Genomic DNA, 14,655 nt, shown 5'->3' on the forward strand with positions numbered 1-14,655 from the left:
TTCCAGTTAGTATAAGCGTGAGAAGAAACAGAAGCATATCCCCAGAACTGATAACATGCAATAGAACAATTTGTTATCAGTTAATGAGACACTCTTAACACACAGTTCCTAAATATTTGTCCATATTTCTACAATGTTCCATTTCATTGCTGACTCACTTCAATGACTTAAACCAATTTCCTTCAAGACAACCCAGCTGTGCACTTAGTAAGACATGATAAGGACACACCCATGATCTCAAAGACATGGCAGCTACCAAAAGAAGAATCACCCTAACACTGCCCTAGCCCCAAAAGCAGAAATTAACCAACCAGAGACAACAAGAACTACCTTGATCAGCCTGTGGTTAGTCCCACACTCCCATTTAAGTCAGACTAGGTTAAACACAGCAAGAAAGTTAAAGTATGTTCCCACTCATCCTTACTAGAGATTTAATGAATTAGTGTCCAACCACAAGACAACCCAAGTCATCACCTCACAGATCTGTAAATTCAAGTTGGCCCTTGGCTCCAGGCAGAGTTGACAAAGCAAATTTTAGAAACCATCAAATTTGGTCTTTTAGCAAATGAATACTCTCCAAGAGCTGCCAGGAAGTTCTATCTGCAACTTTACAAGGCACTATGGATGCTGATGTGTAACAGTGTGTATTAATAGTCTCAATACTAAAGTTCAGCCAACACAAACTCTGCCTTGTTTTGGAAAGACATCTGGGACATAAAAATCCATAAAAAGCCCACAGTCCTACATAGCCCCTGAACAACTCATCTCAGGTACTATTGTGAATCTGTCTCTGCACAGCTCTGACGGGCTGGGGGGATGCAGCTCCTGGCTGGGAGCTTTGGACAGGCACAAATCTGCTGCTGGCATGTTGGACCAGGCAACTGCCCCTTTCATTCTCCAAAGTTAAATAAACTCTCCTAGCAGAAGATGCTTTGCCAGTACAAACTGCATTAACATCAGGGTGGTTTTGCTAGGATCCCTGTGCCTGCCCCTTTCATATACTTAAACAGGCAATTTCAAAGCTATTTGATATTTTCTGCAGCTCAAAGAAGCCTTTAGAATAATTCCCCCTCAAATTTTGAAAGCCGAAACACGTTTGTTAGATTGTTTTCAATTTCTAATGCACCAGTGACATCCAGTAGATGCCATATTATAGAAGTGACTAAGTCAAAAATCTCCAAGCACCTAAATGACTACTACAATATCCGGGATCAAATTACCACACACAGGCAAAAACAACAGGCAAAACCAACAAACACCATTGAAGTAATCTCAAATGTGAGTTATGTCAACAAAAACACTGGTCACAGGCAGGCCAGAAGTAACAAACTATTTATGTTTTGCAAAATATTTTGCGGATTTAAGAGATTAAATGCCCCACTACTGGTAACAGCCAAATCCTTTTTTGTTCTATTTAGTTTTAAAAGGAAAAACACAAAGACAGCTGTTGGTATAGTTGCTCAGGGAAGGAGTTGTGTACTGGGAATTAAAAAGATACTCTCTGCATTTATCTCTGTGCTAGAGCCCAAATAATACACATACAGGACCAAACCCCATCCACAACACTCACTGAAAGCACAGCGCTGCTCCAACCTGTTAGGAACCGTCATCCTTCCACATTTCTCTAAACACAAAGTAAAAGAGTTCTTGGACAGCCTTGGAACAGAACCACCTCCATGCATTTTACAGTATCTTGAAGCCAAGAGGTTAAATAAAGTAGATGGCTCAAGATTAAAGACAAATCAATAGAGACAAATGAGGATGTCATGGGAAAGAATTCATTAGGGTTGTAGGAGTGGAAAGGCAAGACTTGGAGATATGTTATCAGTTCAGTGATGTTTCATTGCAACAGAGACCTGCAGGAGATCAACATGGTAGGCAATATTTCAGATGCTCAATCTGGAGTCCAAAAGAAAAACTGAGAGTGCATTCTCCTTATCACAAGCAAATAAAAGAAGATCCTTCTTCTCTCATGAAATGTAAATTCAAAGAATCTTAAACTGGAGGTTCTGCAGAACATTCCTCTGCTTGGTCCAAGCCAGAGCATAAAGCTAAGAGAGTTCCTACAACTTTGCTGTGAGTCCTCCTCAAAAGCAGCCAAGGAAGTGAACAATTTGAAATTATCTTAATCATTGAAAAGTAGAGAAAACTTCTGGGAAAGGGAATATGTTGGTGGAACTGGAAAAGAATGGTGATACAAAGCAGTGTAGGGATTTAGGCAGATGGCAGATTACATAATTAAGTTTAAAGTTAATTAAACAGTCATTCAAAGAAGAGAAACAATGCAAACCTACATTTACATGCATGGGCTCAGCCAAAATGCAAATGTCCTGAACTGAGTGGGTGCTGTCTTGAAATCCAGCTGTCAGAAGTGGCTCCCAGGCCCCCCAGCCTCACTAACTGACCCATTATGATGGGCCACCAGGGTCCAGACACAGCATAAATCTAAATATAACTTTCCACTGTCAAGGCAAATCAAAATAAAATGAGAAGACATCGTGTTAAATGAAGGCCTGTCCACACAGCTCTAAAATGTGAGTTCAGCAGTAATTCAAAGGACTGGAAAAGCCCAACTGGTTACCAGCAACTCTCTACAACATAATACAGCTCTGCCTGTGCCAGGCAGCAGGTTGTCTACATGGCTGTGTTTGTGCACCAGCACACTGTGCGCCTTTCAGGAACAAACACAGAGAGCTCTCTCTCACCCTGCCTCTTTGGAGAAGGTGATTCTCCAAACAGCTTTGGCAGAAAGTCTGCCAGAATCTGCTCAGAAGAGTCCAATGAAAAAAGAACAAAGGGAATCCTTACCACATGGGGAACAAGCTGGCTACAGGCAGCCTATCCCCCAGCCAGGTGGGGAAACAGGCTGTCATGGTTTGTGAGGGAGTTCTTAGGGCCATAAGCCACCTTTGGAAGTGCCACTGCAGCTGATCATAGAAGATTCAGACATCCAACATTCTCAGAATGAAACACTGAGGAAGAAGCACTCCTACTTAGGAATGAAGGTAGCAAAAAAGTGGCATGTCCATGCACATTAAGGGAAGTTGGGAGTAGAGACAGATGCTCATTTCCAGACTCGTGAAAATGAGGTGAGAAGCACGCATATGGTGGAAGGCACATGTTGCCACTGCTCTTCTGCTTTAAGCTGCACATACTTATTAAAAACTCCTGTGCTGCATGTCCCCAGATTTCAATATGGAACTAAGGAAAATGTTCTTGCTGACTTTGGCTTTCAGAAAGGGCCTAGGCTTTGAAAAACTGAAATAAAGAAAAATGCACAATGGATTCTTTCTGCTGCTGAAAACAATGCTGTGGAAACTGCTCCTGACCGCCAAGATCATGTGCTCATGACACCATGCTTCCACTTCCAAAACACTTCCAAGCATCCTCATGCTTGCAGGCTTTTGACTTCGGTAACTCACACAGTAATTGCAGTTTTATTCAATTCCTCAGCAGGGTTTGTGTTGTAGGAATACTACAGGAGTGCAAGAGCCAAAGATACCATTCCAGGCTCTGAACGAAGGGCTGGTGACGAAACTCATTTAGTAGCAATAGACTAAAAGTTTATCAAAATAGTTACTGTGCTCCAGCTGCGTGCAGCAGCGCAGTGGTGTTGTCAGGGAGGGGGTACATCTCGTTTGGTTTTCAGGACTCTCTGTGAACCTGCTCCACCCTGCTAGTGACCTCCTCACTACCTACTCCGCCTGATGACTGCACTCCTCCAGGCTTCCACTCCTGCCTCGGGATGTGGGTCGGTCAGGGCTGCTTCCACTCCTCCTCATCCTTCCATCTTCCCTAAACATCTTCCACTATACGTTTTGCTCTTTGTTTTATCCAGCAACTACACTGTGAAAAGGCTTCTTCAAGACTTCAAGAAAAACACTTTAAAAACACAATATTGTGAAAGTTTTGTCTTTGATTTTTCTAGGCTTCGGTAATTTGAGAGAAGCAAGTTGGTCAAAGAACAGAGGAAGCTAAGAGGCTTTGAAAAGCAAAATACCTGACAGGACGTGCTAACATACTAGAAGACATTAACAGCAGAAGAAATCAAAGAACTGCCTTCAGATTCCTACATATCCTGAGGTAGCCCAAGGTGCTGCTGAATGTATTCTTCTGCTGACTAACCATTCCCCATATTATCCACTCAGTGCAGTAGGTACATAAATCACAGTCCCTAGTAGTGTGCGGGGAAATGCCTAAAAACATACAAACTGAACAAAACCACATTTTGGCCGCTGGCTTTTATTTGCAGAGAGCCTGGAATATTCTCCAAGGCAGGACATGTCCCATACATCTGTGGGCTGCAGCTGCTAGTGTTGACATTTTCATTCAGCACCCTGGAAATTCTTTTTTTTTTTTTTTTGGTCACAGAAGACATTATTTTATGCAATAGATCACAATATTTTGTTTTCCACCCTGCCCCAGCCAAGTCTCAATTCTCCATAACTTGGCTTTCCCCACAAGAGGGAGTTCAGGACATGCAGCCCACAGCATTTCATGGTGCCAGTTAGCAGGGTATTGGGGTAGGAGGGCAAAAGACGGGCAACAGCATTTGGGACAGCAGAGGTAGGAGCAGAGTTGTAGAGGAAGGCTGCAGAGAAAGTCCACAGCAGCCACAGGCTAAAGAGGAACCAAAGAGCCAATGAATTTAGCTGCAAAGAACCTGCCCTACCTATGGTGAAGGAGACATTTGGACACCACCTGAGTAACAGGCTAGACCTGACTGGGGTGTGTGGACTGACTGAGCTCATGGACAGCAGAGGACAGAGGTCTTTCACTAATTAATTCCTGTTTGAATGACAGTGCTTTTCAGGGGTGGAAATTGTTATCACGGCTTCTAAATGCGCTGGTCACAGCCCACATACCACAAGCCTTGGTAAAACTGTTCCAATGGTCATTCACCCTCACTGCTAAATTGTGCTGTATTTCAAGCCTGGATTTGTTTAGCCTCAAATGCATTATATCATAATCTACTCAACTGAGTAGCCTATTACTGAACATCTGTTCCCCATGTAGGCAATTTAGTGAAAACTCCCCTCCCCCGAGCATCTCTGCGATAACTAAAGCAGGGTTCCTCAAATCACTCACTCACAATCCCAGCGTTTTAATCTTCCCTATGGCTGCCCTCTGAGCATTCATCAGTTCATCACCACCCGTCTCAAAGCGAGGGCATCACCGCAGGATACAACACTCCAGAAGCTGCTGCTGCCGTGCCAAAGACATACAGACTCCATATTCCATCTCCCAATCCCCATGTTCATACATTACCCCTTTGGCCACATTTCACAGGAGGAGGAGGTTCAGCTGATTAATCCATCAAGAGCACAAAACTTTTTTCCAAGCTGTTTCTTCCCACACCGGGTTCCTCGCAGAGCTATCACGGCTCTATGCTGGCAATCCGATAAATGGATTTTGTTTTGCCTGTTCCCAGTCCACCAAGACATCCAGATGGCTGCCAGTAACTACCCTCATTATTCAATACTCTGCAAGTCATCAAAAAAACCCCTTTTCAAGCCTACTTATATATCTTCTTCCTGATGACTGACAGATGTATTGTTTTAAACAGCACAGGGTCAGGACATGACACTGCAAGAACCAGACACACCTGTTGGTAACCATTCTAAATTTATTGCTGCATTTAATTAGTTTGACTAAACAGGTTTTAAAGCATTGCACATGCGCTGTGATTTAATTAAGTTCATACTCTAACATCCATATTCACACCTTTGGCATCAAAACCCTATTCTCATAAGAAAGTGACACTGAAGAGCTCAACAGGACCTTTGTTAAATAAATTGATGACAAGTCACACAAAAGAGAAGATTTACAATGAATTTAAAAAATCAATTCTTCTATGAGCCTATTATTTTCCTAGGACCAACACCACACTGATAGGCATAGTTACATGCACTACATAATGGGGGCTACTGAGTAGAAAAAAAAAAAAAAAAAGTTTAAAAAAATAGCAGGTTAATAGCAACAAGTATTTCCACCGAGGAGCATTTTCACCTGAGCACCAGTAGGTGAAGGAAGCTCCTTCATTCAGAGAGGTGAGAGCTTTGCTGCCAAATGCAAGGGCTCCTGCTGCACCAAGGTGTGCTCAGGGCTCTGGTAAAGGGCACACAAGACAGTTATTACATGTGGTAAATACATACTATATAAAATTCGTGTATTAAATATTGAATCAAAAGTTTAGACTATTAAAAGCCACTCGAGGGTGTCTTCGGGATTCAAAAACCTATTGTGCAAGCTGTGAAACCTCAAAAATTCGCAACATAATAGCAGGGCTGGACTGGAGATGGCCCATTCATCAAGGATGGGCTCCCCCACTTCACGGCTCCTCAACATCTGATATCAATCTTGGTGGAGGATCCTGAGGATGATCAAATCAGCACCCCAAAGAAGAAATCCGGGAAAACTATTGAATCGTCTTTTCATACTTATGGGAACTCTTTCAAAGCCTCGCTTGGAAATAAAGAAATACATGAATATCCGGACTTTCAATGGACTTAGTCTTGAGACAAATAAACTGCATAAAAACCGTAGCTGAAACCCAGTATGTGTGGCAGGGTTAGAAGGCACCTTTGCTGCCGTTTCCCTGTCCACCCAGCATTCGATCAATGTTGTCTGATTTTATTGTGGCTTTTCAATTCGATTTTGAAAAAATTGCTAAATAAATTATTTTATTTTGAATTGGCTTCTAATAGTTTATAACATTAGATCACATATAAAAAACACAGTCCCTGCAAGGGCAAGATCTCATCTCCCCAAGAGAGGATACATCAGATATTAACTCACATACTATAGCTGAAGTTTGCCAAAAACATTAGTTGCACAAGACTCAGGAATGCAACATTTTTTTCTATCAAAAGCAAGAGAAATTTATGTTTGTGATGACGTTCCTAAACCATTAGAGAAAGGAGCATTCTATTTTTCATGTGTTTCTCAGATGGGGCCATACAGTAAATCCAGTTTTCCCTTCTCTCTTGTATCTTATTACTATGATTAATGTCATCTAAGCCACATTACATTGAACCTGGCAAGATTAGCTACATTTTAAAGATTTCCACAGCAACCAACATTCTCCATTTATTGAGCTGATTCTGCGGCCTTTAGTAGATTGCTGGCTCATGTTTACTGGTGCCAGATAAGGAGATAACAGCATTCTTCAGAACTGAATTCCACCACAAAAGAATGGGAAGACTTGCCACTAAAAAGTATCATTATCCCAAATGAGCATTACAAGAAAGGAAAAGCAGAAGCTGTGGTTCTTCCTCCAAAGTTCCCCCAGAGAAACACAAATTATACTGCAAACACACAATTATAATGCAGTCTACCATGGGAACACAAAATACCTGAGATTTTGCCATCTTACTAAGGCTGGTATTTCTTGAGCAGCTGTGCCCATCAAACTCATGGGAAAGCCAATCCAGGATATTTCCTTTACCTATCCTGAACCTTTTAAATGTCAGGTTTGCAGCCACAAGCACAACACCACCATCCAACAGCAACAATTGTTTTTAAAGCTCTGATGCTAAACACCAGCCTGCTTGCCAGCACCACTCCTCCGTGGAAGCTGCCCAAGTTGGTTAAGTACCACAGGCTGGGCAAACAAATGCCAAGTGTCAGGCAGATGATAAATCAGAAAGGGCTGTGGAAATCTTCCACTATTTCAGATGAGGCATGCTGTTACCCAGGAATTGTCTGCTTCTACTCAGGGGGCATGCTGACCCTAACAGATGGGCAAGATACCTCCAGCACATCATAAACCCATGAAGTTTTAGTGAGAGGGTTTACCTGGGGAAGCTGACAGAGTTCTTCCCAAGGAAGCTGTCTGCAGATACAGACTGAGACAGTATATCCAGCTGCAAAATCTGAACCTATCTCAGAGCAATCAGCCTTGACCAGCATCCTGCTCCACCCAAGCTTCAGCACCAACAAAGGCACCTCATTCGCAGGTATTCCAGCTCCCAAGATTCTCTGAAATCAAGTGTGGCTGGGAGGTGCTATGCCACGTTTGAAGGACAGTCCTTTTCTGAAAATGTCTGATTTCGAGGCTTTCCACCAGACCTGGGAATGTCCTATCAAACAGCAATTCTCCCTCAAAAAACAGGCTGGCAAGTGTGTGTACTTAAAACGCAACTAAAATCTTGCTATTCCAAATAAAACACAGAACTTGTTCTAAACTACTTATCGACAAAGCAAAGCATCACAAATATTGAAGTTCCACATAGCAGCCGTGCAAATCTCAACTCCTAGCATGTGACGGACAGATGTTGCAGAAAGAGTCAGCACTTCTGTCCTCTAGAAAAAGGTTTTAAGCGCTTTTATGACAGCAACTTCAGTAAGTCTGAGAAAAGATTTTGATTACTAACTATGGATTGAAATGGAAAACCCCTAAGAGCCTTTGATCAAAACCAGAAAACAACCCAAGGGACTTGATAATTTTCTGTTAAGGAAGTTTAACCAAATTTTAGCACTCAAAGAATCTAGAGCATTGGAGATTTAAGGGAAAATACCAGGAGGAAAATTGTATAACATCAAAAACTCTAAGCATCACAATTTAAAGTGACATTTTAGGATTATCTTCTGGCTTATTTGGTTTTGTTAGGGAAGAAACTTCAGAGCAGGAGGTTTTACAGTGATTCTCCTTGCAGAGGTTAAAACTGTGCGGAAGGAGCAACTGTGGGATTCCTCCATCTGGAGCTTTGCTTTCCCAAATCCAAGAGTCCTGACGCCACAAAGGGAATCCAACCTGCAGTCTCATGACTACGTCATGTTTCACACAGGGGACAATGAAGTTCTGTTGACACTCAGCTCTCTCAACTGCAAAGCCTCCAACAGTTAGGAAAAGCAGTTTCTATATGGAACTCCAGACAGGAACGCATCAGCAGAACTGAGCTCCAGGGGCTCAGAGACCTGCTTGGGGCTCCAAAAACAGCTCTGCTTTCCTTTAAGGCCAGAGCAATCACTCTGCCACTGAAAGGACCTTAACAGAGACTTCCCTGATGCCCACAGCCGGCCCCAGGGTGCTCAAAGGGTTTTCACAAATCACTCTATCTGCCTTCACTATTAGTTCTGTCATTTTTAGGGTCATTGCAAACTCCATGGCTAAGCCTGAGCTGAAGAGCTGTTAAGAAGAGGACAATGAAATAAAATGGTAAAAAGAGAGATGCTTGCCTTTGAGATTAGCTCAAAGAGCCTTTTGGAAAGCTTACAACAGTCTGAAGAGAGCTAATTTGTGAGGAAATGTCACTCCTGAAAAGATGACAGCCTTGCTGCTATGGCAGAAGCAATTCTTGCCATCACAGCTTCACAAACCTTGATTTAAACTGATCAAACCAGACACCTTCCTATGCAAAATAATGTGACTTATATCAGCATCAAGAGAGAAATACAAGCTTTGAAGTGAGAAAATATAAATCTGATGCTGTGATGTGTGGGTTCTTATACCTAAGCACTTGCCTAGTGCAAAATCTTCATTTCACTTAAACAAGAGTCCTAAAATATACTCAGACTGAACAGCAGAAAAGACATTTCTCTGAAACAAGTGACATATTTTTTTCCTATTTCTTTCCTTCCCAAGAAATTGTTTCCACATCCCTGCAAGCATTCTGGAGGGAAACCAGTCACAGCTCCACAGGAGGATGGCTAGGGAGGCATGCAGGGGGAAGAAGAAGAAAGGTGACACTGCTGAGCAAATAACTTTCCAATCATCTTTCCCACAGTGTGAGTTTTCCACCTGGGAAGTCAAACACAAGGGTCAACACGTTCTGCTTTAAGCGTTTACACTAAACAAACAACCAGTTTTTTAAGGGTTCATACAACCCCACTTCCAGCCAGAGCAAGAGGCCACTGGGGGTGTTTGCTTTTGAAAGTCAGGCTATTCTTATTTTATCCATGTGGGCACCTGTAATTTTCCTGGAGATAAAATGTATGCCTTTGAGATTCTACATCTGTCATCTGCTCTTCCGATGCTTCAAAAGCTGAAGGAAGTGAAGTCTATTATGACAGGCTAGCACAACAAACAGTGTTACAATGAACCATGTAAAAAAAAAAAAAAAAACTCCCAAAAATCAAGCTCATCAAAAAAATTTACCATAATCTGCATTAAATCTCTATCTATGATCAGTCTTGCAAGAACTCACGGAAGTTTACCAACTTCAGCACATTATGTATTGCCACAATCTCAAAAATAACCCAGAAAAAAGCATATTACTTGCCCCTCTTGAGTCTTAGGGCTTAGTTTTTAAGATTGACTTAGCTAAACAGTTATTTGATTTTCAATTCAGGAGTTGTGATAGGCCTCAGGCTGATCTTACCCAGCTGAGAAATCGATCTCTTTTCTACTTGTTACAGAGAATTTAACATGGTGACATTTATGAGTTCCTTCAGTAGTAGCTCATAAGATCAGGCTATCAAAGTATTTCAGCATAAATAACATTCAGAGAAAGTTTTAACCCATTACACTGAGAAATGACATTTAAACTGTCTGGTTTTGGTTCCTTGTTCACGCTGTGTTCTGGAGTTTTTTAAATAAAAAATTTACTTATATCCCTAAGTAGGCTTTTTGCCTTGAACCTCACATTTAAGAGGCACATTTACTTCAGTACTGCAAAATATGGTCTCTTTGTTACTAACAGCAAAATTTCCTGGAGTCAACACTCTCTATCAGGAATTGGCTATTATACAGACATCTCAGCCCCTGAGTATTGGATTTACCTGGACCAAAAGCAAACCAGCACTCCAGATTCAAAGAAGCAACACAAAGAAAAGCATGACTGTGCCCTGAGTCAGCTCAGATCCAGTGGTCTTATAATTTGGACTCTACACCACAGAAATTGGCCTCCTCTAGACCTGAGCTGATCCTGGAAGCAGCACAGCCACAGTCACAGGGTTTAGGCCAGGGAATTAGGTGCTGCCAGCACCGAGCTGGCTCCACATGAAGGCATCTGCACATGCCACATGGCTTACTTGTAAACCAGGACAGAGCCACCCACAGGTAACTGAGGGCTGACTAACTTGGACAGAGCAGGACTGGCTCCTGTTAACTCACTCATGACTAACATATTGCATTCAATTCCACAGTAATTGCAGCAAATGGACCAAACAATTCATTAGAGTAAACTCACCTTGGACTTGACCTGGAGACAAGTGACTGTTTTTTCTGGCATTCACTGCCAGCACATCCTCACCAAACTGTTCAGTCAACAAGTGACCAGCTGCTGTATCAGCATTGGCAGGACATCTGCCTCGTTTCTTATGTCTCTTCCTCCACGTGTCCTCCTCCTCCCTCTCATCAGAACCAGAAGATTTCTGCAGAGCCCCTCGGTGTCTCAGGCTGTTTGATGCTCTCCCACCAGAGGCGTCACTCACATTTAACAAGCCAGATGCAACTCCACGCTGATACATATAGTAGTCTTCCTCTAGGTCCAAGTCTCCCTCTTCACTAAAAGTGGCATTTTTTTTAAGAGGACATCTGTTCAGAGCACTTTGGGGTTTATCATTCTCAAACCCAGGCAGGGGCTGTTCCAGGTGAGACGTTCTGACCGGTGAATAGCTGTGCATGTTTATCCCGTTCCTGGCTGGATTATCCTTCACCAGGCCTCTCCTCAGAGGCAGGTCCAGATCCAAGCTGGGGTCATTGGAGAAGCCTTCCTCCAGCTGCATCTTCTGTGCAATGTGGCTCAGGTAGGACTGGAAGCGCCCGCTGTGGTGCTTTTGCACGAGCCTGGCGTACGTGTTCTTCTGGGGGGCAGCCGCCTTGCCCAGCCCCTCCCTGGCACCTTGGGCAGAAGCTGGACTCCTCACGTGCCCCAGCTGATCCATAGCACAGCGAGAGGCCCAAACTTCAGAGGGTTATAAACAGACACAGAGGGAAAAAAGGTTTATTTTCCTTTTCCTGAAACAAAGTGTCAAATAATTGATTACACCAAAAAGACACAAAAGTCAAAAATTTTTGCAGGAAAGGAATTCTGAGTTTGTAAATCACTCCATGTGGGGAAGGGGTTTCACAACGTACTCAACATCTCCCTGTACCAAACCCCAGTCTATAACCTAGGGAGTGACCACAGCCCATAAGCTATACCTGCCCACACGCCACATAAAACAGGGATTTTGTTCCACCCCAAATGCACAGGATTCCTTTAATCTGCTCTTCCTTGCCTTTGAAACAGCCAGGGAAATTAAATTAGCAACTGACAGACCATACCAGAAGCATCAGTTTAATGGCTATCAGAAGCAAAATCTTGTCATTTCCAGCCTGGAGTCCTCAAAAATAACTGCATCCTTACTGAAGTGCTTCACTGTTGCTGTCAGAAGTGAACACTGCCTGTCACCTCCCTCCCACAGTGATGACACTTCTCCATTGTACAGGACAGTTCCTTCAAACACCAAGACTACCCATTTCAGCTTGTCTTTTTTGCCATGAACTCACTCCCAGTGCAACAGATGTAAAACATTAATTATCTTCCAAGAGCTCCTAAATTCTTACTGACAGAGCCACACTGCCTGCTGCTCCATCCAGCACCAGTTTCTGTAGATGGTATCACATCTCCACCTTTGCTAGACAAGTATGAAACTTAAGCAGACCAAGCATCTTTCAAGCCCTTTTCAGGCACTTTAGCTTTTAAGCTTTTGAAGCAAAACAATCTACTAAATTATGCTCAGCTACTTTGAGGTAAATTACAGGTATAGACAGGACATAGCAATGATTTTTGCTGTATGTAAAATCAAAGAAGAATTTAAGAATTTCTTTATAATGGAGCCCAGTGCAACTTCTGGCTTCTACATGTGTTCATAAAAATGCCTCTTTGTCACTTCAGGACAAGTTTGAAGCTGAACAGCTGAATCTCACCCCAGCTGGTACATGAAGAATTTCAGGGCTCACTGTCATCTCTGTTATCCCAGAGCCATGGGGCACTGGACTCTAAGATTAAACAAAAGATACTGCCCGTTAAACCTCTCCCTTCCCTTCTCCAAGCACAGGGATGTTGGCAGGACAGAATACAGAGATCAGCAAAAGCGAAATTTATATTTGCTTCCCTACTCCCACCATGCTTGGAATTTTTCTTTGCCCTTACTCAGCCCTCTTCTCCCTTTCGCTGTTGTTGCACAGAGGATAAGCACCCAAGCAGTCTCCTCCATGCACATCCTGCCTGGGAATGGGGCATTATCCAGCAGGGACCAAGGGCTGCAGGGCCAGCTCCTCCTCAGTGTGCCGGCTCTGGCCCTTTTGGAGAAACAACACGCATTGCACCGGGATTTACTTCAGTAATTGAGCACGGATGTGAGCAGGCTTCACAATGCAAAGCAAAAATTAAAAATCCCTGAACAAATAGGAAAAATTCTTTATGTGGTTTGCAATTCTTGTTCCTAAGATTTTCCATTGGTGCTAGCCAATAGCTGAAGTCTTCTAATAGATTGACCTGCTACCGAGCTATTGCAAAACACACACGGGTAGGTCTACACGAGCTTGCTTTATACGTCACCTTCTCCTGTTGCCAATGCAACAGAAGCAGATAACATTTATAAAAGCCAGTGAGTCTACTCTCCAAACAATGGTTTGGTTCCAGGAGGCAAGAATTTGTCATCTTTATTTACCAGTAAAGAACAAATATTTACCGCTTGCCTTCACTATAATTTCTACAACTTTAACCATGTTAGCAGTCAGCAGCTGCAGCACTGAAAAAGATACAAGCCCCTACGCATTAGAGTTTCATTATTGGTCTTCTGTGGGCAACCAGGAATTGAAATATCCCCGAGAGCAGAGGGAAGGCAGAGGTGGGTACAGGTATATCCACCCTGCCCGGGCACGGTGATGAGGACGAGTGAAATGCCAGGACGGACACGCAGAGGAAGGACACTCGCTGAGCTGGGCCCAGGATGAAAACCGCCCCTGTTATTGTCCCCCGGCTGGCTCTGAGGATCACCACTGGCCTCCACCACACGCCCCCCCGGTGTCCAACTCCCTAGCCAACGCTCCAGCTCCAGCAGCACAGAACCTGCACACCCTCGGCCCCAGGAGCAGAGCCTGGCCCGCCGCCTCTCCTGCCAGGCGCCCCCGACGCCTCGGGAGCGCGGCCCGGGCCGCCAGCGGGCTCCTGCCGGGCCCGGAGCGGCCGGACGGGACAGCGAACTGCCGGGCCCGGTTACGGCGGCGCTGCCACCGAGCAGGACGGGGCTGAGCGCTGCCGGGCCGGGCTCCGCTGTCCGCCCTCCCCTACCCGACCCTGGTCCCTGTCCCGACCCCGCTCCCGACCCCCGCCCCGCTCACCGGTGCCGCGGCCGCTCCGCTCCGTTTGAATGTCCCAGCGCCCCGTCCGCTTCCGGGGCAGCGGCGCCTACGGGCTGCGGCGTGGCCCAGAAGGGCGAAGCGCGAAGCGCTCGCTCCACACCCGCCGCGACAAGGCGGGCGGAGGGAGCCCATGGCTAGCCTTGGGTGTCGCGGCCTCGGGTGTCCCGGCCTCGGGTGTCCCGGCCCCGCTCCCTGCACTGGAGAGAGGTCCCCAGGGTCTCCAGGGGGAAGGGGAGCCTCCAGGCAGCCTTGGGCTCCTCTCAGCCAGGCACAGCGTGTGAGGGTGGGAGCCCGCCGCGGGCTGAGCTGGGGCGTCGCGGGGACACGGGAGGCAGGAGGTGCTGCCACCTAACCCGGAC

At 44.6% G+C, this 14,655-nt stretch overlaps 1 protein-coding gene across 1 annotated transcript in view; it reads right to left on the minus strand.

Moving 5' to 3' along the window:
• Positions 1 to 14,325, minus strand: part of DIS3L2 (DIS3 like 3'-5' exoribonuclease 2) — a 182,616-nt gene extending 168,291 nt beyond the window's left edge. Inside the window, exons 1-2 of the mRNA XM_066325906.1 lie at positions 14,276 to 14,325; positions 11,133 to 11,849 (exon numbers count right to left, since the gene is read on the minus strand). Of these exons, the coding sequence (XP_066182003.1) occupies positions 11,133 to 11,829 (697 nt within the window). The 5' untranslated portion in view covers positions 11,830 to 11,849; positions 14,276 to 14,325. The remainder of the gene's footprint in view (positions 1 to 11,132; positions 11,850 to 14,275) is intronic.
• Between the last annotated feature and the right edge of the window lie 330 nt (positions 14,326 to 14,655).

This window comes from Sylvia atricapilla, chromosome 10 (genome assembly GCF_009819655.1).
Source record: "Sylvia atricapilla isolate bSylAtr1 chromosome 10, bSylAtr1.pri, whole genome shotgun sequence".
Lineage (NCBI taxonomy): Eukaryota > Metazoa > Chordata > Aves > Passeriformes > Sylviidae > Sylvia > Sylvia atricapilla.